This window comes from Musa acuminata, chromosome BXJ2-10 (assembly GCF_036884655.1).
Source record: "Musa acuminata AAA Group cultivar baxijiao chromosome BXJ2-10, Cavendish_Baxijiao_AAA, whole genome shotgun sequence".
NCBI lineage: Eukaryota > Viridiplantae > Streptophyta > Magnoliopsida > Zingiberales > Musaceae > Musa > Musa acuminata.
The window spans coordinates 34,272,521-34,297,441 of record NC_088347.1 but is presented as its reverse complement, the minus strand read 5'-3'; the positions used below and the strand labels follow the sequence as shown (position 1 = coordinate 34,297,441).

Below are 24,921 nucleotides of genomic sequence, written 5' to 3'. Positions count from 1 at the left end.
ACCAAGTGGGCCCACATGGGCCCGTGATTTCAGACGCAATCGGTAAACGGTACGACACACATCAACGTTTGGTTAGGTTACGTCTTGGCTGTCTTGTCAATTACAGCTGCGATGGCACGTGCTCGTTCCAGTGTGGTGCCAGATAAGCATGAATGAGTGCCCACGATGGACTCCTCTCTAGTCAACCATGTCCTCCTAGTCGTCGTGGTAGCGTGTGGGTTTTGGTGATCGCATCCGGTTTGGTCCCCAATTCCGGTCTGATTCCGGCCGTCCCCCCATCCGAAGAATGAATTGATCGAGCCCGGGATTAGATTCGGGTTCGAACCAGCATTTTTTTGGCATGGACCGGAACCTAACCAAACAACGTCGGTTGAATAGGATGTCAATGATTTCTTTCCGTAACATTTATTATGCTATAAGAAGTATATGATGTCATACACCAACCAACACTCTGCTTGAGCGAATAGACTTTGTTCCTGACTTATAATATTTTCATTGACGAGGAATAATAGCTATCCTTTCCACATATAGGTAATATATCCACCTCAACATAGATGTCAACGAAATATTGATATTAATTCAACGATCCGAGTATCTCACCCCTACCGATGATCTTGAGCTATTTACTCATCTTTGTTAAGGTATTCATAAATCTTGCTCAAACAAGTGCAATTGCTAACATATATGACATAATTTATTGCTCCACTTTTACCTCATTTAGCCCAACAAGTGGTGCCACTAGCTAAATCTCAATCCTATGCTCAATTGCCACTGACATTAGTACCCATCAAGGTTTCGCAACCTGTCATGGCGCCAACATCCTAGGAGCACTCGAGACCCATCAAACCACTGATTGAATAGACACTTCGATTCATAATCATGAAATTCAATAGATCACACGACTACTCACCTTGCTTAAATCTGAGGCTCAATCATTAGATTTGATACAAGGCAAATGTTTGGAGGACATCCGACGAGAGTTCCAATAATAAAAAAAAGAAGCATTAGTCAACCCCATCTTAGGTTGATCAACATTCACCCAGAAAATCCAAGAGAAACCAATTCTAGTGAACTTTCATCTATTGTCCTCGGAGGCATTTGATGATAATACTGACCAAAATAAGTGCATTGTAACTTTGGATGCCTAAATATCGTTGTATAACATTTCGGATGCTCCAATATGTTATACCTTCCTGATCACATTAAAAGGCTTAGCACCAAAAGGTATACCTGCTTGAAGTTACTTTCCATCAATTCTTTTACCCAGCATGTAAAAGAGTTCGAACTTCACTACCTCCAGAATATACGCTTGCAACTTTTAATAGCAACACTCCTCGAACTCAAATAGGGGGAGAAAGAAATGCTCGCAGAGTTCATCACTCGATTCATGAGCGAGATCCAAGGCGTAATAGATGTATATCCGTCATTCATAATATAAACTTTCATGATGGAGCTAAACCTCTCTCGCCTCTTCTTCTCGTTGATAAAGAGACCACCAATAGTTATACTATAGGTACTTCAAAGAGCCAACTCATGCATCATCATCGAGGCAATAGTCTAGGGCCAAGCATAAAGAGTCATGCAAGAGGCCGAAATAGTAGTAGTCACAATCAGCCCTGTCCTAAGGTTTCCACAATGAAGGACAAATGGATGACCCCTACAGTTTGAGCTGACTATCCTAAATATGACTAGAACTAAATTTTTTATATAGATAAAAGAGAAGAGGCTCTTAAAAGACCTTCACTCGATGAAAACCTCATTAGTGAAAAGAGATAGATCTAAATACTATCGATTCTACCCGTTACGGTCACGACATGAATAGTTGTCGTAACTTGAAAGTGTGAATTGAGGAGCTCATATATCATGGACACCTCATGCGATTTGTCCAAAAGCACTAAGAACCCTCACCTTAACCACAAAGGTTAATGGAGAGATAGATTGATCTGGGGGGCTTGCCCCAAGGGGGACAATTACTCGAGTCATAAGGCTTATATCCGAGCAATCATTAAAAAGCATCTAAGGATGAAAAATAACCTAGAGATAACCTTTAAAGGGAGAAAGATGGTGTACCTTGACTCGAATCATAATGATGCCTTGGTTTATGTGAGAATAATAAACACTTGACTAAAGAGAATCATGATTAACATGTGTAACTTTATTGATATCCTCTACTTTAATATTTTTCAAAAACTTAAGCTGTAAACGAACAATCTTACCCCTATGATTTCTTATTAATAGGGTTCTATCTCACCTCCTACGATTGTGAATTTGTATGTAGCATTTGGAGATAAAGTATTTTTTCTATACAATACTAGCTAATGGTAGTGTATATCCCTTCGGCATACAACATGATTATAGGTCGAATCATATTGTGCTAATCATGGCTAACACGCAGTCTTTATTATTATTATTATTTTTCTTACTTTATAGTATTTATTGCATAAATATATTATGATATTTATTGATCTATGCAATAGAAATTAGATCGTGATGAGATCACGATAATGAGACTGATTCACCTTTAAACACGGACCCTAAATAATCCTAGTCATAAGTTACTCAAGAAGGACATTGAAATAATCAGACATACTAGTATATTGTATACCCGCCTATTTGATGGTGGCGGTTTGTCTCATAGTTGCTTGTGTGAGGACCCTAAGGATATAATGCAAGTGCTCATTAGAGAATGAGTTCACTGATTAATCTGCTCACGGAATGCTGGGTGGTTGATGATACCTTATTGTCAAACAATGATTTTGTAGTCCTAGTAGTGTATCTGGTCCTTAGACTTGAGATATCAAGGATATCCTGTACGAATACTATTTGAGACATTAAGGATGTTATATATGAGTACTCCACTATTTGATACTGAATTTATAGGTTTGAAAGTTCTAGATCTAGTATAGTCGGTCATTTGGAGTGACAGCTAACCTTACGAGGGTTATTGAGTATCGATAGAGGATCATCCGCTCTCGATATCATAAGAGGAATATCCTGTATGTTCTTGCTCAAACAAATTCTTCACCAAGGTCATTTGGATTTAGACAGAAAAGGTTATCCAAAAGAATCCGATTATAGTAAGACTTAATGAGAAATCGTATGAGCCTGATAACACAATGCATAGTATGTAATCTTTGGGATATTAGATGAATGAAAGACTATAAATACATGATAATTGAGGACAAATATGTCCAATAGATTAGATTCTTCTATATCGTTTGGAGACTACGGCGTAGTGGCTTAGTACATCCACAATCAATGAGTCAAGTGAATTATTATAAAGATAATAATTCACAAAGCCAAAATGAGTTCTGATAGATATAACTCATAGCCAGCTCGATATTAAGCCTAGAGCATCACACATATATGGTAGACATTACGATGAGTAAATGTTCAGATATAAGATAACCACCGAAGCCCTTATCTTATTGGATATCCAATAAGCTCCTGAATTATTAAATCTCATGGATAAGATCCAATAAGAGTTAATAAAAGATTATTTGGTAAATACCTACTAGTCTAAGAGACTTGAGTAATTTGATAAAGATCTAATACCTAATAGGATAAGATCAATTAGAGTTAAGTTAACTAGGGGCCTCTATAAATAGGAGAGAATTAAAAGCTCCTAGGCTGGAGCTTCCTAGTTACCACATCTTATTCTCCTCTCCCCTCCTACTTAAATAGCAAGCGTAAAGATTTGAGAAGTGTCGTCATAACCTTGCCGTGTGGATCACCGCTAGAGAGGAGGATGCTTAACCACCTTAATCCTCTCCTATAGATCTGTACGAATTCAAGGATATACAATCTCCTTAAGTAAAATACTATCTCACACATGGATTTAAGTTTTATGGGTTTTTTAGCACTAATCTTCGCACGACGATAAACATATTTTTAAAAATTTTAGGATTTTTATTTTCTTTTCTTCCGTTGCGCATGTGATGTTACCCATAGATTTTCCTACATATTAAATAGATTGAGAGCGATGGTGTCGACCTACTACATGGTGATAAAATTTCTGACGAAAGAGAGGTCAAAACCCATCGCCTCAAAATAATAGAAGGGGTGATGCAACTGAGAACATGACACATTATGAACTTAAAGATGTTCCCTTGAGGTCAGCCTAAAGTGACTATTCCATGAGCATCAAGCTTTAGTCTATAATGTATTTAGTACTAGTTATATATATATATATATATATATTCATGGTATATACATTGCAAATTAATGAAAGAAAGTTTTATTACTTAAAAAGACCATTAAATTGATTGAGCCTTTATATCCAAAATGATACCTCGGCCTACCGAGATAAAGACTAGCCAAGTAGACAAGCCCAATGATGCAGTAGGAAAAAGACATAATGACTAAATTGGATAAGTAGACCTGACAATTCAGTAAAGACTAACACCTCACAAGACAACTGACTAAGCATCAGGATGAGATGGCGAGACGAGATCATCATTAAAAGGTACTTCAGTAGCCATGGAAACATGTTGATCTTGGGGGCATTTAGTGAATGGATCTTCTTCAATCTCTACCTTGGGATACCTCACCTTAAAATGAGCTACGGTATCATGGAATCCCTAATCTCTGCAGGCCCTTCTTGGAATCAATAGGAGACTTTGTTGTTGATGATCACCTCCTCCTAAAACCTTGGTATCATGGTTCTCTTAGCCTTTAGTGCCTCCTTCAAACCCTACATATGTTCAGGCATGCTCATGACTTGTTCATTAGTCGTGACAACTTATTCGATGAGCTCAGAGTTGTATGCCCTCATTAAACCCAACTCTTGGGTAAGTAGCTAATTCTGCATATTTATCTAGACCACCCTCAACTATTCAATGTAATCAGTGAGGCATTGCTTGGCCTCTTCTAGTTGCCTCGCCTTCTTGGCTCCTCGAGCCACTATCTTAGTGATAAGCACCGTCTTCCCTCTTTCTCTTCAACCCCTCCACTTTCTCAAAGAGATTATCGATCGTGAGAGACTATTGATGAATAATGGAGTTGGCATCCCGTACACGGTCAAAGGTTGTGACATAATGGATATGCTATAAGTTGAAGATAAGGGGGTATCTCATAAAACACAAAAGTGATTGATGTACGAAGATCACCTTAGAAATCATAAAAGTGATTGATGTTCGAAGGCCATCTCAAAATTCATAAAAGAAACTTGCAATGATGGGAGGCACTAGGCAAAATATGTCCAAGGCATATAAATCAGAAAAACTTGACCCGTGTAATAAAATTATCTCGAAAAGTATAAGAGAGACCCATTATGATAAGAGGCATAAGATAAAATATGTCTAAGGCACAAGATAAAATATGTTTGAAATATATGAGTAAAAAAAAAAATCAAACTCGTATAAGAAGAAACTCGTCACAATGGGAGGCATAAGATAGAATGCCTAAGATACATAAGTCAGAAAAACCCGACCCTTTTAAGAAGAAACCTACCATGATAAGAGATACAAGGCATAATATGCTAGAGGCACACGAGTTAAAAAAATATGACCTATGTAAGAAAAAATCAATCACGGTAAAAGGCACAAGACAAAATGCACCTGAGACACGTGAGTTGGAAAAACCCAACTCACATAGAAGAAATCTACCATAGCAAGAGGCACAAGGCAAAATATGCCTAAGGTATATGATTTAGGAAAACCCAACCAACGTACAAAGAAACTCATCATAATGAGAAGTGCAAGATAAAATATGATCGAGGTGCACAAGTCGGGCAACTCGGGAAAACTTGACTCGCATAAAAAGAAACACATCATGCTTGGAAGGCATAAGATATAATATGATTGAGATGCGTGAGTGGGTAAAATTTGACCAACATAAAAAAAACCAACTATAGTGGGAGTCATAAGACCAAATGTGTCTAAGATGCATGAATCGAAAAAACTCGACCCACATAATAAGAAACCTACCACCATAAGAGTCATAAGATCAAATATAATCGAGGTATATAATTCAAAAAAAATTGATCAACATAACAAGAAATATGCTACTATGGGAGGCACAAGACGAGATGTGTCAGGAACGTGATTCAAGAAAACTCAACCTATATGTGAGTAAATCTGCTATGATATGAAACAAAAGGACATGAATGCCCGAAGTCGGGAGGTTGAGTTCCGACCCCTCCTTTACTTGAGCTGGGTAAGCCATTGCCCAACATAACCCATCAACTTATAGGCTCTTGAAAAGAAAAAGAGATGTGGCACCTTTTGTAGAGACAGCCTCTCTCCACTCGAGGTAGGTCCCTCAATGATAAGATAGGCAAGCCAATAAAAGGGGGCTTTGTAGCATCCATATTTGGACTCGTTGCCTAATGTGGGTTCCCTAGGGATAAGCAGGGGAGGAGCCCACCTCAGCTCATCTCATAGCTCACCTTATGATAAGCGAAAAAAGAAGGGCAAGTCAATGGCGAGGAGCTTCGTAGCATCCATGTTATAGACTTGTTGCATGATATAGTTCCTTTAGTGATGAGTAAAAGATAAGCCTACCTTAACACCACTTGCAATCAACCTCAGCTCTTCTCACAACCCACCTCGAAGATAAGCAGAAGAAGAGGGATAGGTCGATGACAAAGGGTTTTGTAGCATCCCTTCTATGGATCTATGGCCCAATGTGGGTCCATTAGAGATGAACAAAGGAGGAACCTACCTTCATACCGCTTGTAACCTACTTTAGCTCATTTCGTAGCCTACCTCGATGGCGAGTAGAAGATGAAGGGTAGGTTAGCACTGGACAATCGCCAACAATACTAGCACCCCTAACCTATGGTCCTCATCCAACTATGGAGGTTGAGAAATTGGATCCCCACCTTTGCCCAAGGTGTGGCAGTTGAGAAACCTGACTAGGTCAGAGAGAGACGGACCTCCTCCATCCAAGATGGTGCTAGTCATAGGTGCCCAGCAAGCCAGTCACGTGAGTGATGACACGTGTGACTTGATACAGAATCTTTTTGCTTATTATATTTTAGCATATATCACTTTATAACTATTGCATATATATATATATATATATATATATATATATATATATATATATATATATATTGTGATGTCCTTGGATTTATGCAATGAGAATCGGATCATGATAAAATCATGAAAATGAGATTGATTCACCTTTAAACACATATCCTAAATAATCTCGGTCATAGGTTACTCGAGAGAGACATTGTGATAACCGAACAGACTGGTGTGCTATATACCCGTCCATATGATGGATGCAATGGGTCTCATAGTTGCTCGTGTAGGGACACTAGGGATACAGTACAGGTGCTCATTGGAAAATGAGTTCATTGATTGATCCGCTTACGGAATGCTGGATGGTTGATGATGCCTTATTATCATACAGCGATTACGTAGTCCTAGTGGTATATCTGGTCCTTAGACTTGAGACACCAAGGATGTCCTATATGAGTGCTCCACTTTTTGATACCAGACTTATAGGTTTGGCTGTCCTAGATCTAGTACAACTGGTCATTGGGAGTGGTAGTCGACCTTACGAGGGTTATTGAGTGTCAATAGAGGATCATCCACTCTCGACGTCATGAGAGGAATATCCCATGTGTTCTTACTTAGACAAATCCCTGGCCAGGGTCATTCAGGTTGAGAGAGAAAGAGTTCTCCGGGAGAATTTGATTAGAGCGAGACTCGAGTAGAAACCGTATAGGTCTGACAACACCATGCTTGATATACGGTCTTTAAGATATTAGATGAATGAGGGACTATAGGTACACGGTAACTGAGGACAGACAGGTCCAATGGATTGGATTCCCCTGTATCGTCTGGAGACTACGGCATAGTGGCCTAGTACGTCCGTAGTCGATAAGTCAAGTGAATTATTACAGAGATAATAATTCACTGAGTTAGAAGGAGTTCTGACAGGTATGACTCATAGTCAGCTCGATATTGGGCCTAGAGGGTGACACACATATGGTAGGCATTGTGATGAGTAGAGGTTCGGATATGAGATATCTGATAGAGCCCTTGTCCTATTGGATATCCAATAAGCCCCTGAATTATTGGATCCCATGGACAAGATCCAATAAGAGCCCATGAGAGATTATTGGATAGAGATCCACTAATCTAAAACACTTAGGTTATTGGATGCAGATCCAATACCCACTAGGCGAGGATCCATTAGGGTTTGACAGGAGACCTCTATAAATAGGAGGGATTCAAAGCCTAATAGGCTAGAGCCTTTGCTTGCCTCTCCTTTTCTCCTTCCCCTCTCCACCTCAGAGCAGGCCAGGAGTTTTGAGGAGTGTCGTCGCAGCTATACTGTGTGGATCACCGTTAGAGAGGAGGACGCTTGACCTCCTTCACCCTCTCCTAAGGATCTGCAAGGAAACAGGGATATATGATCTCCCTATATAACACAATCTACTCTATACATAGTTTTTCAGTTTCGCGGATTTTGCGCACCAATCTTTGCACGACGATGAACATCTCTTTAGGAATCAAAGATTTTGTTTTCCTGTTCTTCCGCTGCATATGTGATGTCGCCCCCAAAGATTTTTCCAACATATGGGTCCCTCGGTGATAAGAGGAGCAAGTCAGTGATGGACCACTATCAAGTAGAACTAGCCCCTCTTGCTTGTATTCCTCATTAAGTCAATGAGGTTGAGAAACCTGACCCCCTCTGTCGCCTGAGGTGGGTCCCTTAATGATGGGAGGGGTAAGTCATTGATAGATCACCACTAGTAATGCCCGCACCCCTCACCTATGGTCCTCACAAAGTCAGGGAGGTCAAGAAACCTGACCCTCTATTTTTATTATCGTCGAGCTACGGAGGTCAAAAAATCGATTATCATTATTACCGACCTCCACACCCAAAAAAGGGTTGGGTTCACGTTAGCAAGAATTGATTTGTTATCAAGGAGGGCATGTTGGTAAGGAGTGACCCCTTATCTAGAGACGAAGATCATCAATTCAATACGTGGGTCAGGCACCCCCTAGTACTGTCAACAATTGCCTAATGCACGAAGTTAAGAACAATAAAGGATGTGTAAGCTTAACGTATCGAATGAACTATATGCTACACTTCATATCTTTCTTATAAGAGCTCCCGAAGCATACCTTGGGAGGGACAAATAATAGGAAGATTATTGTAAGCTAGTCATCACTCAACAGGTGGCCTCCACGTAGTGTTCAAGGTTAAAAAAAGAAAAACAAAAGACACTCTCCACTTATTTGCTCATGTGGACAAGGGTCTAATATAGGTAATTATGAACTGTCACTCCCTTGTCACCCACATGGATAAAAGGCTGAGGGGAGGCAGTCCATCAGTAATACAAGGAGTTGATCGACGATATGGGGGCTTTACAACATCCATGCTGTGGACTTATTGCCCAACATGGGTCCCTCAGGAATTAGTAGAGGAGCCTACCTCTACATCGCCTCCAGCCCACCTTGGCTTCTCTCACAGCCTATCTTACGACAAGTAAAAGAAGAGGGGTACGTCGACGATGGGGGGGACTTTGTAGCATCCTTGTTGTGGACCCACTACACGATTTGGTTCCCTCAACGATAAGTAGAGGAGGATCCCACTTCGACACTGCTTACAACTTGCATTAGCTCCTCTCAGAGCTCGCATCAACGAACATGAAAAGAGGGATAGGTCAACTACGTGGAATTTGTAGTATTCTTGCTATGGACTCATTGCCTGATATGGGTCCCTTGGGGTTGAGTACATAAGAAGTCTACTACCACATCACTTACAACCTGCCTTAACTCCTTTCGAAGTTTGCCTTGACGACAAGCAGAAGAAGAAGAGTAGGTCAATGATGGACCATTGCCTTGCACCCCTCTCATATGGTCGAGAAACCCAACCATGTCCTTTGCCTGAGATGTAGAAGTTGAGAAACCTAACCAGGTTGGATGGAGATGGGCCACCTTTGGTCAAGGTGGGTCTCTTGGTGATGGATCACCACCAAAAATACTTGCACCCCTCATTTGCGGCTCTTACCGAGTCAGAGAAGTTGAGAAACCTGACCCTCTCCTTTGCTCAATGTGAGTCCCTTGACGATAGAAAGGGTAAGTCGATAGATTGCTACCAACAGTGCTTGTGCCTCTCTCTTATAGTCCTCACTAAATCAGGGAGCTTGGAAAACTCAACCCCCTCCTATGCCCAAGGTATGAAAGTTGAGAAACCTAACTCTCCCTTGTCACTACCATCGAGCCACAAAGTTAGAAAATCGATCACTTCATTGTAGACCTTCATGTCCGAAGGAGAGTCGAATTCACGTTGGGAAGGATTGATCTACTATTGATAAGGGTTTACCAACGAGGAGCGACTCGTTACCTAGTGACAAAGGTTATTTATTTGAAGCACGGCTTGGGTGCCCCCCAATCCCATCAGTGTCTATCTAATGTGCAGAGTTGAAGAACAATTAAGAAGGTGTAAGCTTAATGTGTCGAATGAGCTATACATTGCACTTCGGATCTCTATTGTAATAGCCCTTAAACATGTTTTTGGGGGAAGGGGACACAAATGATAGGAAGAGCATCGTCAGCTAGACGTCACCTAACACATGGTCTCCACATTGCGTCCAAGATGGAAGAGGAAGACAAAAGTCACCCTTCGCTTATCTGCCTATGTGGATACAGATCCAAGACATATGATTATGAGTTGTTCCCACATTGCCGCTCACGTGGATAAAAGATCATGGGAAGATTATTGGAGGATATTAGAGGTTATCTCCCCGTAGAATATTTCATGAATTATTCTATCCTTTTATGAGTAGATTTAAAAACTAATCTTCAATATTAACTTTTGACCACTCGCGTCTACACTCACATAATATCATGTTACTAATTTGGGCATCAGAGGAATCGGATCGGGAAACCTCTCCCAACCTTGGTCTTCATGCATATGATGCCTCAGGAGCTAATGTTTCCATCTAGAAGACATCTCGGACAATCAGATACTTCTTTCCATAAAATAATCAATTACTTGATTTATATTAAGTAAGTTTTTTAAAATATCTTTAATAATGAAAAATATTAGTATATATTCACCTAGATTCCCTCAACATAGTATCACCATTTCAGACATCATAACTCCTTTAAACAATATACGTCATGTGTCTCAATAAGTATCACTAACCGAGCACATTGGGCTATCATTGTGGTTTTAACACCAAAGCACCGATAAAACAATATCAACGTGTCACTATAGCAATCCTATATTATGATTATGACGAGACGTCTCCTGGTTCCGTATGATTTGTCAAGATCATTTCTCGTCTCACGTCGTGATCCATTCGATGTATCAGCTACAATTTCATCCATTTATGAGAACAAAAGGACACACCTCTTTCCCCTTCCTCCAGAGCATGGAAAATTCTCCTGATCCCTCCACATCAGATTCTTCCCTTCAATCCCATTAAGATGAAAAAAGCCTATTAGAGATGGCATAAGAGCCTCCCCTCTTACAGAAAAGGGACAACGAATCTTTATTTATCTCTACTTTACTACAAGTCTATTTTCTCATTTATTCAGTCTTAACTCATTAAAGTTACACCACAATATGATACTCCTTTATTTGTCTTCCAAAGTTGGCTCCGAAGCCCCAATCGCGTGGAAGTAAGACGACGATACATTTCAAACCAGGCAAGGATAATGCCCCTCTGGTATTCCTTCTTTCTTCGTCTTTCAAGGATCGAGAAAAGCATGGAGGGCATCCCTCGAATGGGTCTATGATTGGATCGACGAAACCAACCTAACTTATTCTGCTCATTATCATGTGGATGGACGATCTATAGCTGCAGTTGATTAGGTAGGCCCATGAACAGGGCAGAAACTTTGTATCCATATATCCTCCCTCCCTTCTAGGAACTTTGTCTCCTCCCTTTGCCGTCATTGAAGCATCTCCTTGCGTTGAACTCATTTGCATTAGGTTTCTTCTTGCAGCAGCTTTCCCCATGCATCAAGCGTGTCTTCTGATACCAGTTCCTTGTTTACGTTCTCTTGCATGTATTGGTAACACGCCATAGAAGTGGTCGGTCTACGTTGTGCGCATTCCCCGTAATCTCTGTGAGAAGCTACCGTCGCGAAGTAATAATTCCCGCACCGAATACTGGCATTTAAATCCCTCGGCCTCTTCATGATCCATCAGCCACCGCAAGCCACCAAGCGTTCTTCTACGCTGGCATCGAGACATGCTTCCGAGGACGGTCCTCATGTCGTCCTTCTTCTTCCTCCTCGCCTTCGTCACATGCACGTCGGTGCCGATGACGCCGACAAGCCCCGACGAGAACACGACGGAGTTCATCCGCGCCCGGTGCGGCGGCACCCGGTACCCGGACCTCTGCTATACGTCGCTCTCCGGCTACGCGGCCGCCGTCCAGCACAGCCCCCTGAAGCTCGCCCGCGTGGCCACCAACGTCACCCTCGCCCGCCTCCGTGCCCTATGCTCCCACGTCTCCGCCCTGCGTCGCGCCAGTGGCGCCGGACACGTGGCAGCGGCGCTGAGGGACTGCGCGGAGGAGCTGGGAGACGCGGCCGACCATGTGGGCAGGACCGCCACGGAGCTGCGGGAGCTGGAGTCCGTGGAGGAGCCGGAGGTGGCGTGGCGGGTGTCCAGCGCGCAGACGTGGATGAGCGCCGCCCTGACCTACGAAGGCACCTGCTCCGACGGCTTCCGGAACGTGGGCAGCGGCGGCACGAGTTCTGTCGAGGCCGACGTGTGCCGCCGGGTTGGAAAGGTGAAGAAGTACACCAGCAACGCCCTTGCTCTCGTCAACGGCCTTGTCGACGGCCGATGATCTCCCGCCGTCCGTCGATCACTGTCACCGAAACTATCGTGTTCCAGTGTTACGTACTCTATGTATCTGTCATACTATTTCTAATTCTGTTCGGAGTCTAATGCGATGTATTATTACGTTGAGCAATCAACATAATTAAATGCAACATTTATATTGGTAAGTAGTGATGTACCGTCGAACCGGTGATGGAATTCCGAATCTCGATGCAGAATACACGCCGTGAACAGCATGCGCCCCTAGGAAAACCCGCTACCTTATACGGCCTTTCAATACCTAAGAAAGTACCGGCATTTGGGAAAGTGGGATCCACTTGTGATGCCACGTCCTTCGCCAATCAAGGTTCTGGGTCACATCCTATGCCACAAACCGGTGTAAGAATTATGTCTTAAGCAGAACAATGTTCCTGGCACACGTATTCTCTCTCTCGCCCTATTCTTTGATTGATTTCTGAACCAGAGTGACTATTTACCTTATTGCATACCTGTTTTTCGAGAGGTGGCGAAGAGTCCCTGTGGACCCCGAAGAGGGACCACTTTCCATCCAATTGCAACTGGGGTAACCACGGGACGGGTAGGATTGGTCGAGAATTTTCTTTTCTTTTGGTCTATTTATCCTCGTCGTTTCGCACGCACAGCCTTCTCGCTCTCTTCTGTTCTTTACGCGTACGCTCACTTTACCTTTCGCATCGCTTCTTTTGGTTCGCTTTGTTTTCTGTCACCTGCTCTCCCAGTCCGGTGGTGGCGAATTGAGGAGGAAGAGGAGGAGGAGAAGAGTCGAAGTCGTGTGGATTGCTTTCTGCTTCCCATCCCAAAGCGGCCGTGCGCCGCGGTTTTCTTGGCGAGGAAGGAGGTTCGAATCCCTGAACCCGCGGAGAGCGGTTACCCGCTAACACTTCGTTTCCACTTCCCGCAAAACTCCCTTTCTTGCCCCGTTCCCCTCATCGCGCACGCGAAATAGCTTGAGTTTTGAGGCCGCCGTCCCCGCTCGACGATGGACTCCGAGGAATCACGGGTTGTTGGTACGATCTCTGTCGCCGCCGTTGCTTTCTTATTTGTCCTCACCTTTATTGGCAAGTTCTGCTTGTTTTGCTTGATTTCTTGGGTTCTTGGGGTTGGATTTTGTGGAATTGTATGTTTCGACATGGTTGGTAATATTGGGTTGGGGTTTTCTGAATTTTCAAGGGGGGTTTGATGCTTAACTCGAGATACTCGCGGACTTCTTGCTGATTGCTAGTTAAAAGATCATTTTGATGAGCTAACGGATGTTTGAGTTCAAGTTTTAGACACGGTTGGTTAGATGGCTCTACCTATAGGGGCGCTGGAAGTAGAATTCGCTAATCAAGAACCAATGAAATGAATGTAAGAGCCTTGTTCATGTGAAATTTTGAAAGAAGAAATTCAAAAGGCTAGCTTTCATATTAAAGTTGTGAGAAGAAGATGTTCTATTGTGTTTGGCATGAAAAGAATGAATGAAGTGGGTATGTACAAGAGACTCTGTTAATAAAAAAGGTGAAAAGAGGAGCTTTTAAAGAGTTATGCCTGAGAAAATTTCCATCATTGATATCAACATATCTCTTTCGTTTCTGCCTAATCCAAATATTGGACTTGTGCGCGTGAGCTAAGAAGGTAAGCTGACTTTGTGGTTCGGTAGTTAACCAGGATTGAAGCCAAGTATGTAATTGTTGGTGCTAGCTTTGTGTTACCATGATAGAACAAGGATTGAAGTAAGAGGAACATGTTATCGTCGAAGAAGTAAGACGAATATGTTGTTGTCAAGGAAATTTTGTAATGGTGCTTTTACTTTTGATTATCTATTTCCTATATCTACATTAGGCTACTAGAATACCACTGGGTTTGTTGCCGGTAGTTGCATAACAGTTGCTTGTGCAATATGTTTTCTCATCATTGCTACTATAGATAATGGAGAATCTTTTCTTCCATTTGTAATAAGCATATTGGAGAGAAAAGAAGATAATCTTGTTTTTTTCTTTTCCTATGTTAAATATAGAGGAGAGTGAAAGAGGAAAGGAATACCATCTTCACTTGTTAGTTTGGTAAATGAGTTTTAAGGGAAGTTTCAATTTGTAGTATAGAAATTTGCTGTTGTTGTTTGGTCTTTGAAAATATCTTTCTTATCATGTAAGGGCAACTACGTAAATCATATTTGTATGCTCTCTCTCTCTCTCTCTCTCTGATTTTCTCCAAAATTTTCCAATTTTGGAGAGAATCAAATGGCCTTCAGTGATAATTGGATTCACTCCACTTCTCTATGCTACTCTCCTACTAATTGCAACTGAACAGGATAATCCACTTCTCTTCTCTCCACTTCTCTCCATCCAAATAGACCCCCAGAGTAAGGTGTGGAATTTGAAAATAGTTTTAGAGCATTTGTCACTAAATGGCCAAAATTATTAGACTAAAAAGATTAATCGTGAAGATAAAAAGGTGCAAAAGAATACCCATCTCAGAAAATATTATATTTATCATTAATTATGTCTTGGGACAAATACTAGTATGCCATTATGATATGCATCAATTTCGGACATTCCCAGAGGTTAGAGATCAAATACTAGTGCATGTCTAGCTTCTGTGCTATAAATTTCCACAAGGATATTGTATCTCATTAACTTAGAATTAGGTCCAATGAATACCTTCAAGGCTTTTTATGTCCTCTCCTTTCATGTGTAAAGTCAGACATATCTTTTACGTTTTCTATTAGGTTGGATGAATTATATTATAATAAGTTGATGTAAATAGGAAACGCCGTTGGTTGATTAAGTACAAAATGCTTATAAGCAGTGACATCATTGTGAGCATGATCATTATGTTTGCCATTTTACATTGGTGAAAGATTGATGAAAGCCAAACTGTTGGGAGTTTAAATTTCAAATTGGAGCTAGACTTCTGTACTTGTTTCTCTGCAGTTCCAAGGAACTTCAGATTGCTGGAAGAGCTTGAAAGGGGAGAGAAGGGCATCGGTGATGGTACTGTCAGCTATGGAATGGATGATGCTGATGATATTTATATGTGTTCTTGGACTGGAACCATTATAGGTCCTCAGAATGTATGTTCTGATGTCACTGTTTATATATAATCCTGCCACATGCTTGCTATTACTGTACTAAATAGTGGAAAGTTTTTGGCTTATTCTATTTCAGACTGTTCATGAAGGGCGGATATATCAGTTGAAACTGTTCTGTGACAAAGACTATCCTGACAAACCCCCTGCTGTCCGGTTTCAGACACGGATAAACATGACATGCGTCAACCAGGAAACCGGGATGGTATTTACTATCTGTTAATTAATTATTTGTATTACTGAAAGATACCATGATGTTGATCCTTATTAGTATTATTGTCCAAATATATTAGGTTGAACCTGGCCTATTTCCGATGCTTGCAAACTGGCAGAGAGAATACACCATGGAGGACATTCTACTGACCTTAAAGAAAGAGATGTCAGCTCCCCAGAACCGGAAGCTCCACCAGCCTCCAGAAGGTATACTGCTTGTCAAAATATTGCACCCAACTTACATATTGTATCATCTTCTTGTGGTTTTATAAGATTTACATGCTGGTGGACATTTTAGGAAGCGACGATCAGAGGATGGAACAGAAAGATCTAGCGCAAAGGTGTGCTATCCTTTGAGCCTTTGTGAGAGGGCGAAAAATCATCTAAGATGATGTTAATTGGCATATGAAGCATGTGACGGGGACTGTTTGCTTCTTGTGGGAGTTTGGGTGGGGAGGTTGCCGAGTAAATAAACTATATTGTAAGTATTAGTTATGCTTTTGTGCATAACCAGTGCCTTGCAATTATGTAACCAATAAAAGCTTTTATTTCCTGGTCGTGGACTATGTAATATTAGTTGTGTCGAATGATCCTAAAAGCTCATTTGGTACTTTACTGTTGCCTTAGATAATGTAAGCTTATTGGAGGATGAACATGTAATGAAATTGTTTTGTCCATTTGTTTATATATATTTTAAAGAGTTATATGCCCGCTATTCAAGCAACTTATGCACTTATAAACATGTTCGGTCGATATCAAAGTCATATATCTTCTTCGCTACTTACCCTCTGATAAAAAATAAAAATTATGATTTCATGTGGATGATTGAGCTGTGTTGACGTTTATGATCATGTGTTTTCCTTAACCTTGTTATTTGGCAAAATCGAATATATGTTTTCATTTTCGTATATATATTTAACATATATCTGTAAGGTTATAATTGTTATTAGTTTGTCCATATTTTATGTATTTTAAACTTAAAATAATTAATATTAATCATTTTATAGAAGCGTTGGGATGATAACGAGATTAATAAAGAATTATAACATCGGGAGGAATCCAAACGGTGTACTTAAATATATGAGGCAAATAGAATTAGAACGTGTTTGTTCTTTTCCCGGCTATGGCGCCTCCTGTGGTGCTCTTCTCCTCCCGGACACCCATCCTTCTCATCCCAGACTCCGATCCGCCGGCGGTGGAACTGGACTTCCCCTGCGTCCTAGTGCTTCTTCGTTCGAGATCGAGCGGCCTCGATCGGGGTTAAGGCGGCGGATCGATACGCGACGCCGAACGAGCGTGCCCAAAGGAACCTCGCGGGCTTAAAGGTAACCTCGACCTCCCAAGCTTCGAGGAATCGTTCTTTGTTCTGTTGCGTCTTCTTATTGTCCAAGAACCGTATTTCGATCCCGCTCTTTTGATGCATTGGTTGCGAGGGGTGTGGGAGTTTCTCCACATGATTGGATTTTAGCAGCCAGATAGAGCATAAATGCAAGAATCGATTCAATATCATAGCCAATAGTTGGGATTCAGTGACCAGTAAGGCAGGAGGAATATCATGCGATAGGGATGAAACTACATGTGAATCTGCATATACAGCATACGTACGATGGGGGAGATCCCCCAATTTGCTGATACCTACAAACGTAAATTTGGTGACGAAATGCATATGCGATGAGATTTTCTTGCTTCCTGCCTCTTTTGATCTGTTCTCGATTGAACCTTGAAATAGAGTTAGGGCAATACCTTATGATCTCAAAACTCACGAGCGATGCTTTCTGGATAAAATGAATTCTTGAGAATTCTTTGCTTTTCTTGTTTCACTAATGAGACCACACATGCCAGCATGCTGCTGTTCTCTAAGATTTTTCTTTTAGAATTGCTGCTCATTAGCCTCAGTAATATGCTGAAATCAAGTTCATATATATATATATATATATATATATATTAGGTCGGATAGGCTTGATTATTAATCCTATCTAGCTAGTTACATATTAGTTAGCTACTTTAGTATTCTAATCTTTATATTTTAAAAGGTTATATTAATATTTTTATAGTTACAAAAATAAAATATTTAAGTCCATTTATACTAACATCGTCAGTTTACTAACGAAAACACGAAAACAAAAGAAAAAAAAATAATTTTAACGTTTTAGTTGATATTGACGGACGACATTGGTGGCAGATGATGGTACCACTAAAGGTTGTAGTTGACTGTTGTAGATAAGGAGAGTGATGGTGAGAGGTGAAGGTCACTCTACATCTATGTCAGAGCGACCCTCACCTCTTGTTGTCATTCTCCTCACCACAACAATCACTCGTGGCCCCCCAATAGTATCATCATTTATCACCACCAACATCATCCACTACCATTGACACTATCAATTATCACAAATTTAAATTATTTTTTTGTTCTTTTTTTTCATCGATAAAACCGGTGATGTTATGATTAATAGGCATAGATATTTCAGCTCAAGGTAACTAACTATAACAGATAATTTATAATTAGCCCATTTGTCACCCCTTTTAATCTTTTTTTATCTATTACTTACATTCTAGAACTCACCCACCAGGTCAGAGAACATTTTCTACAGTGGATTAACACAACAGCCCAAACAAGCCATCAATGGGCAACAAAATGATGGTATTCTTATTGTTTTACCTGCCCCAACACCCATGGCGAAGTTTCAACTCACCTTCCTCGTCATTGCTTGGTCCATCACCCAATGGCTCTCATCAAAATCCTCTCTTTGCCCAATTTTCTCTTGCTGATTTCTTGCTACGTTGATCTTATGTGATTTCGGTGCTCCCCAGGACAAATGAGATCCTAGAGCAAATTGCACCAACATGAGAGGAGCTTGCCAAGAAAAAGAAGAAGCTCAAACAACTTCTTTTGTGGGTGGTGAAATGGTGTAGTTTGTCTATGATTGACAAGGGAAACTGTGCGCTGCATTGCCTTGTCTCGTCTGCTGCAATATGATTCATGAGAGTGAAATTTCCTGATTCTGACACGCATAGGAGATATTGTCAACCTCTATGAAATTTGAGGGATCAAAGAGGCCAAATTAGCTAATATCATGAGGTCTCGTTGCAAATACATTGCACTTCATGACTGGTTCTATGTCCCTCTAAGTTGACTGCACGACTTTAGATGAGTCACCACACTAATTAAATAAGTGAAGCCTGTAAGATCTGGTATTATATTTCGCAGGGACAACAAGAATAGCGGCATGTTCTTGTGTTTTCTTTGACATACCAACCTTTCAGTAACTTGGAATTGGCCACTGCCATTCAGCAGCTGTAGTCCAAACGACAAAGATGTTCGAGGTCCTTTACAGAGTGTTAGATTTAGATGGCAGGCTTTTCTTTTGTCTCCTGGACCATGCTAACTTTTTACTCGAGACTTTTTGAGCTTGGTCACAGTTATCAGCTTTTAAAAGCTTGGTCTGTGGCAGAGATGGTTGAACTCACATATCGAGCTTCTCAGTTATTCCCTTTCTCGTATCTTCGATGCAAGTTTATGCAGGAGTTTTTACTACGTTGGAAAAAAAGAGTTCAACAGGTAACAAAAATACGTAATGTTATCTGTTCCATGACTTTACATTGGATTCCGGATGCAGGCTTGACTTCTCAGCTTTATTGAGAACCATGATGTACCAATTTATGTCTCTTCTGAGATTGATGTGGTTGTTCTTGCATCAACTGAACTCTCTGCAATGTTTTCGTCGGTACCTGAACTAGGCCGGGACCCTCACCTTTGGACCAGAGCTCTGGGTCGAGTTGTCCCTAGCATCTAATGATAGAGATCTATTTCAATGTCTGCAGTCTTATCTTTACAAACAGAGAAATTGTTTTCATCTATTCTTTTAGTTAAAAATCATCTTTAAATCACATGTAGTTTCATACGGAAAAAAATTATCTCAAATATGAAGTTTCTTGAGACCATGAAGATTAGTGTAATCCAGATAGTCCGGTAGGATACATGAGCATGAATGAAGAAGCCATGGTTTAACTTGTCCGCTTGTTCAAATAAATGACATTCTAAGGTTGATAGATTTGTGGATTCTCTAATAGTCTTCTTCTATATATTTATTTACTTGTGTTACAAAATCACTTGGTGACCTATTTCCATGCTGCTGCTTGGTGTTGCTCGATCTGGCAAAAATAGATTCAGCATCATCTATTATTGTGTGCATTGGGTCTTCCAGTAGTCGCATGTATGTGCCTGTTACTGTAGGAACTTGTCTGTGTTCTCATCCAGCTACTCCACATCCATTTCAATCATTAAACCTTGTGAAATAAACTCATTTTTTGTGGTTCATGTTCCAAGTTTTTTTGTTTTTTTTTTTTCTGTGGCAGGTGAGCTAGGAATTATTTGGGTCAGAGTCATCCAGCTTTAGTCCAGTGAGATGTAAGTCAATACAACGTAAACTTTGTTCGTATATAAATATACTTCTTGTTCATGTGGATCTCTCATGTTACCTACTGGCAACATCATAGTTGCGAACCAGCATACCTAATTCTAATTCATACCTTATACTTTTTCTTATCCATGTGCATTGTGCAATGAATCAGCTCATTAGCATCAAGTCGTGACTCATGACAACTACTTCCATCAACAAACCATACAATCTTTGATATGACCGTGCATTTACTCTGTGTAATACATGGGGCATGCATAGAGAGCTTTCAATCATGCATGACACACATGATTTCAGCTTTGCGTCTAAAACATTACTCCATGCGCATCAAGAAAATCCACCAACAACTGCAGTCTACAGCGACGTATTACTTGCTGCCGAAACCCAGTGGCTGTCAGGGAATAAAAATAGCAAGTGTTTTAGTAGCAATTGCAAAAATCTAACATGTACCAAAAGGAAATATCCCAATCTACTAAGTATGAGGAGGCCAAGACTTGCATCACCGAAAGTGTCGAGATCAGATTCTTAACTTGGGTTGTCCTCTTCTTTCAAAAAGTATGTATATATATACGTGTTCATGATCAACGTCAGCGGAGGGGAAAAGGAAGTCGACGACGGAGTGATGCTCTTTATACAAGGCTGCATGGAAGAAAGTTGTACGTGCGTATCTTTATATCGACGACGGAAACCGAGAAAGGAAGAAGGCAAAGCGGCGGGTGGAGTCCAAGCATCGGTGGCCGTCTCATTTTGATTCCCCTGACAGCTGTCCACATGGAGTCGGTGGGGGCCCGCAGCCCACCGGCGCACGCGTCACGGTTGGCTGCCCGTCGCGCCCAGTTGTTCCCGCGTCCAAATTGTCTCCCACTGTCTTTGCCTCGGCTCCATCCGACGGTCAGAGGTTTCCAGCTCGATCCGACGGACAGTGTCGATCGAGGCCAAACGAGTCCGGACGCCGTGGAAGGGCGCGGCTTGTCCGGTTCTGACTGACCCCCGTATTACCAGTGCGCCGACTGGAACGTCAGGCGGGACCCACAAGGGTGGGCTCACTCGACGTCGTCCGTTAACCCGAGACGCGGCCGCGCCGGGCAAGCCGAGGGCGGTGTTTTCCTGGCGGTTTGCGAACCCGCCGTTTCGCTGCCGTTTGCGTGAAGCCAAAGGCGCGCGAAGTGACAGCGCCACCCGTATCTCCGTCCACGTCAGCGAAGCTGGAGGAGACCGACATGGCGACGGTAAGCATCAGGTGGGACCAGCTTAGGGGCCCACTCGGACCAGGTAAGCATCACCAACCCAAGATCGAAAGATCTTTAACTCTGCTGTCCCATTTTTATAACAGCTACATTAAAAATTAAAACAACCTGTGAAATCACTGAAGTTTCATTTTCTTTGCACGTAGTTTCCGGTCATATTATAGTTGGTCATGAAAGACGTGTTGAACTACTAATCTAAAAGCCTTCCGCTATGATCTCCATATCCCTCCCTTTCTTCACACCCAAGTATGACTAAAGTTAAGAATTCAATGAAACGAAAAGAAAAGTAGAGCTTCATACCCCCGCTCCACGCTGCTCCTCCGCGTTCCCCTCTCCCCCTTCTCTCTCGCTTTTCCTGTTCTCTTTCTTCACTAAAAGAAAGAAAGAGAGAGAGGCTGCCTGCGCATAAAGAGAGAGAGAGAGAGAGAGAGAGAGAGGGTGTGTGACCACCATGTGTTCGCTTTAGGTTCTTGTGCATTGGAACGGTGTGGGTCGTTACGGTGAGTACGGTCGCCGCCCCCTCCCCACCATGGCTCCTCCCCCGGTCTGGCTCCGCCTCCTCGCCAGCGCCATCCTGCTGCTGGCTTGCCTCCCCGGCGGGGCCCCGGATCTGGCGGCTGACGCCGCGGCTCTACTCGCCTTCCGCGAAGCCGTCGGCCGGTCGGCGCTGCCGACGTGGAACTCCTCCGCCCCTGGCGCGACGTGTTCCTGGCAGGGTGTCGCTTGCGAGTCCGGCCGCGTCGACGAGCTCCGCCTACCTGGCGCCGGCCTCATCGGGCAGATCCCCGCCGCCCTCGGCAACCTTACCGCCCTCCACACCCTCAGCCTTCGGTTCAACGCGCTCTCCGGACCTCTCCCTCCGGAGCTCGCCGGCCTCACCGAGCTCCGGAACCTTTACCTCCAGGGCAACGACTTCTCCGGCGAGATCCCGCCCTTCGTCTCCTCCCTCAAGAACCTCGTCCGCCTCAACCTAGCCGGTAACAAGTTCACCGGCGGGATCCCGTTGGCGCTCAACAACCTCTCCCGCCTCGGTACGCTCTACCTCGAAAACAACCGGCTAACCGGCGAGATCCCGGCCCTCGACTTTCCCAACCTGGTCCAGTTCAACGTGTCTTACAACCAGCTCAACGGATCGATTCCCGCCAAGCTCCGCTCCCAGCCGGCTACCGCGTTTCTGGCCACGGGCCTCTGTGGCGGCCCCCTCGGGCGGTGCCCCGGCGAGATCTCGCCGTCTCCGACGGCAGAGGGGCCGGCCGCGGGTGATGCCGACGGCGCGGGGGAGAACGACCACAGCAAAAAGAAGAAGCTCTCCGGCGGCGCGATCGCAGGGATCGCGATCGGCGCCGCGGCCTTGTTGCTGATCGTGCTCGTCGTGTTGATCCTTCTCTGCCGGGGAAAGAAAGCGCAGTCGTCGGAGGCGGCAGCCGCGGGCGGAAAGCAGATGGAGATGGGAGCTGCAGCAGAGCCGAGGGACAAGAGTCTAGGCGAGGGTGGAGCGAACGGGAACGGCGTTGCGGCGGCGGCTCCAGCGGTGGATGCTGCGTCGGCTGCCGCCGGGGGCAAGAAGCTGGTGTTCTTCGGCGAGGGAGGGACGAGGCCGTTCGACCTGGAGGACCTGCTGCGGGCGTCGGCGGAGGTGCTGGGGAAGGGCACGTTCGGGACCGCGTACAAGGCGGTGCTGGAGACGGGGATGACGGTGGCGGTGAAGCGGCTCAAGGACGTGAACCTGCAGGAGACGGAGTTCAGGGAGAAGATGGAGGCCATCGGGGCGATAGACCACCCCAACCTGGTGCCCTTGATGGCCTACTACTTCAGCAAGGACGAGAAGCTCCTCGTCTACGAGTACATGGCGATGGGGAGCCTCTCTGCCCTCCTCCACGGTATGCCCACCCTTCCTCCCTCCTCCCTCCATCAACAATCCATCTTCTTCTTCTGCTTCAGCTTAAACGTAGGCCATCCAATGCGCAGGCAACAGAGGATCCGGTCGAACACCTTTCAACTGGGAAACAAGAACGGGCATTGCCCTTGCAGCGGCACGCGGCATCGAGTACATCCACTCCACAGGTCCTTCCGCCGCGCATGGCAACATCAAGTCCTCCAACATCCTCCTCACCAAGTCATACCAAGCCCGGGTGTCCGACCACGGCCTCGCCCTCCTTGTGGGTTCAGCCTCTGCCACCGCCCGCGTCGCCGGGTACCGGGCTCCAGAGGTCACCGACACCCGAAAGGTCTCCCAGAAGGCCGACGTGTACAGCTTCGGCGTCCTCCTCCTCGAGCTGCTCACCGGCAAAGCCCCCGCGCAGGCCCTCAACGACGACGGCTTCGACCTCCCGAGATGGGTGCAGTCGGTGGTGAAAGAGGAATGGACCGCAGAGGTGTTCGACCCGGAGCTTCTGAGGTACCAGAACGTGGAGGAGGACATGGTGCAGCTCCTTCAGCTTGCCACGGACTGTGCGGCACAGTATCCCGACAAGCGGCCTTCCATGCCCGACGTGGTGGCTCGCATCGAAGCCATCTCGAAGTCGAGGAGCCTCGCGTCGTCCTACCAAGACCAACCGAGCATCGAAGACGGCGACGGCATGTCTCCCAGGCCATAATTATCAAGCTACTTGAGAAACAATTTATGCACTCCGAGCATTATTTTGCGTTCATTTCTTGTGATTAAGCTATTTGTTACATGCTGTTTGTTTCTTTGTTGCTGTTCAAACTTGTAGAAGGAGGGTTCGGACAGTGTGTGTCGGATAGATTACTTGTGTCGAAGTCACTCATAGCTTTTCTTATCATATCTGTTCTTCTATCTCTGTCGCCTCTTGCTGGACTTGTAATGGCTGCTGGTGGATTGCTCATGTAAGTGGTCTTTTTCTTGCTTGGAAGTTTCTTATGGTGATGTAGGTTATGCCTGTGACTGGCTAAACACAGAAAGAGACTGTGTGTGTGTGTGTGTGTGTGTGAGAGAGAGAGAGAGAGAGAGAGATTTAATTGAATCTGGTGTACCGGCATGAATTAAGGAGTGTGACTTGGAGGCCTTAACAGTGTCGCAAGCTCTTTAATCAGCTATGTCTTCTTCCCGTGAGCACAATAATTTAGCTGTAGCTGTCGATGGAGTTGAGAACGAACTATTTCATCCAACTTGATTTGCATACCAATTTATTATTTTATATATAATTAGTAGAGAATATACGAATCCGAT

At 43.5% G+C, this 24,921-nt stretch overlaps 3 protein-coding genes and 1 long non-coding RNA gene across 4 annotated transcripts; all 4 read left to right on the top strand.

The window, feature by feature from the left end:
• Positions 1-11,596: 11,596 nt before the first annotated feature.
• LOC103969252 (21 kDa protein-like) lies at positions 11,597-12,921 on the top strand. The gene has a single exon (XM_009382742.3). It carries the CDS (start codon positions 12,170-12,172, stop codon positions 12,773-12,775), a length of 606 nt encoding a protein of 201 aa, XP_009381017.2. The 5' UTR covers positions 11,597-12,169; the 3' UTR covers positions 12,776-12,921.
• Positions 12,922-13,417: 496 nt separating this feature from the next.
• On the top strand, positions 13,418-16,770 carry LOC103969251 (ubiquitin-conjugating enzyme E2 variant 1D). The gene is made up of 5 exons (XM_009382740.3): positions 13,418-13,793; positions 15,699-15,838; positions 15,933-16,058; positions 16,147-16,273; positions 16,365-16,770. The coding sequence occupies exons 1-5, from the start codon at positions 13,766-13,768 to the stop codon at positions 16,421-16,423; spliced, it is 480 nt and encodes a 159-aa protein (XP_009381015.2). The 5' UTR covers positions 13,418-13,765; the 3' UTR covers positions 16,424-16,770.
• Positions 16,771-17,166: 396 nt separating this feature from the next.
• Positions 17,167-20,526, top strand: LOC135625333 (uncharacterized). The gene is made up of 2 exons (XR_010492022.1): positions 17,167-17,391; positions 20,423-20,526. It is a non-coding gene; the product is annotated as an uncharacterized LOC135625333 (long non-coding RNA).
• Positions 20,527-21,945: 1,419 nt separating this feature from the next.
• Positions 21,946-24,528, top strand: LOC135625332 (probable inactive receptor kinase At5g16590). Its single transcript, XM_065130008.1, has 2 exons — positions 21,946-23,611; positions 23,700-24,528. The coding sequence occupies exons 1-2, from the start codon at positions 22,261-22,263 to the stop codon at positions 24,326-24,328; spliced, it is 1,980 nt and encodes a 659-aa protein (XP_064986080.1). The 5' UTR covers positions 21,946-22,260; the 3' UTR covers positions 24,329-24,528.
• The last annotated feature ends 393 nt before the right edge of the window (positions 24,529-24,921 follow it).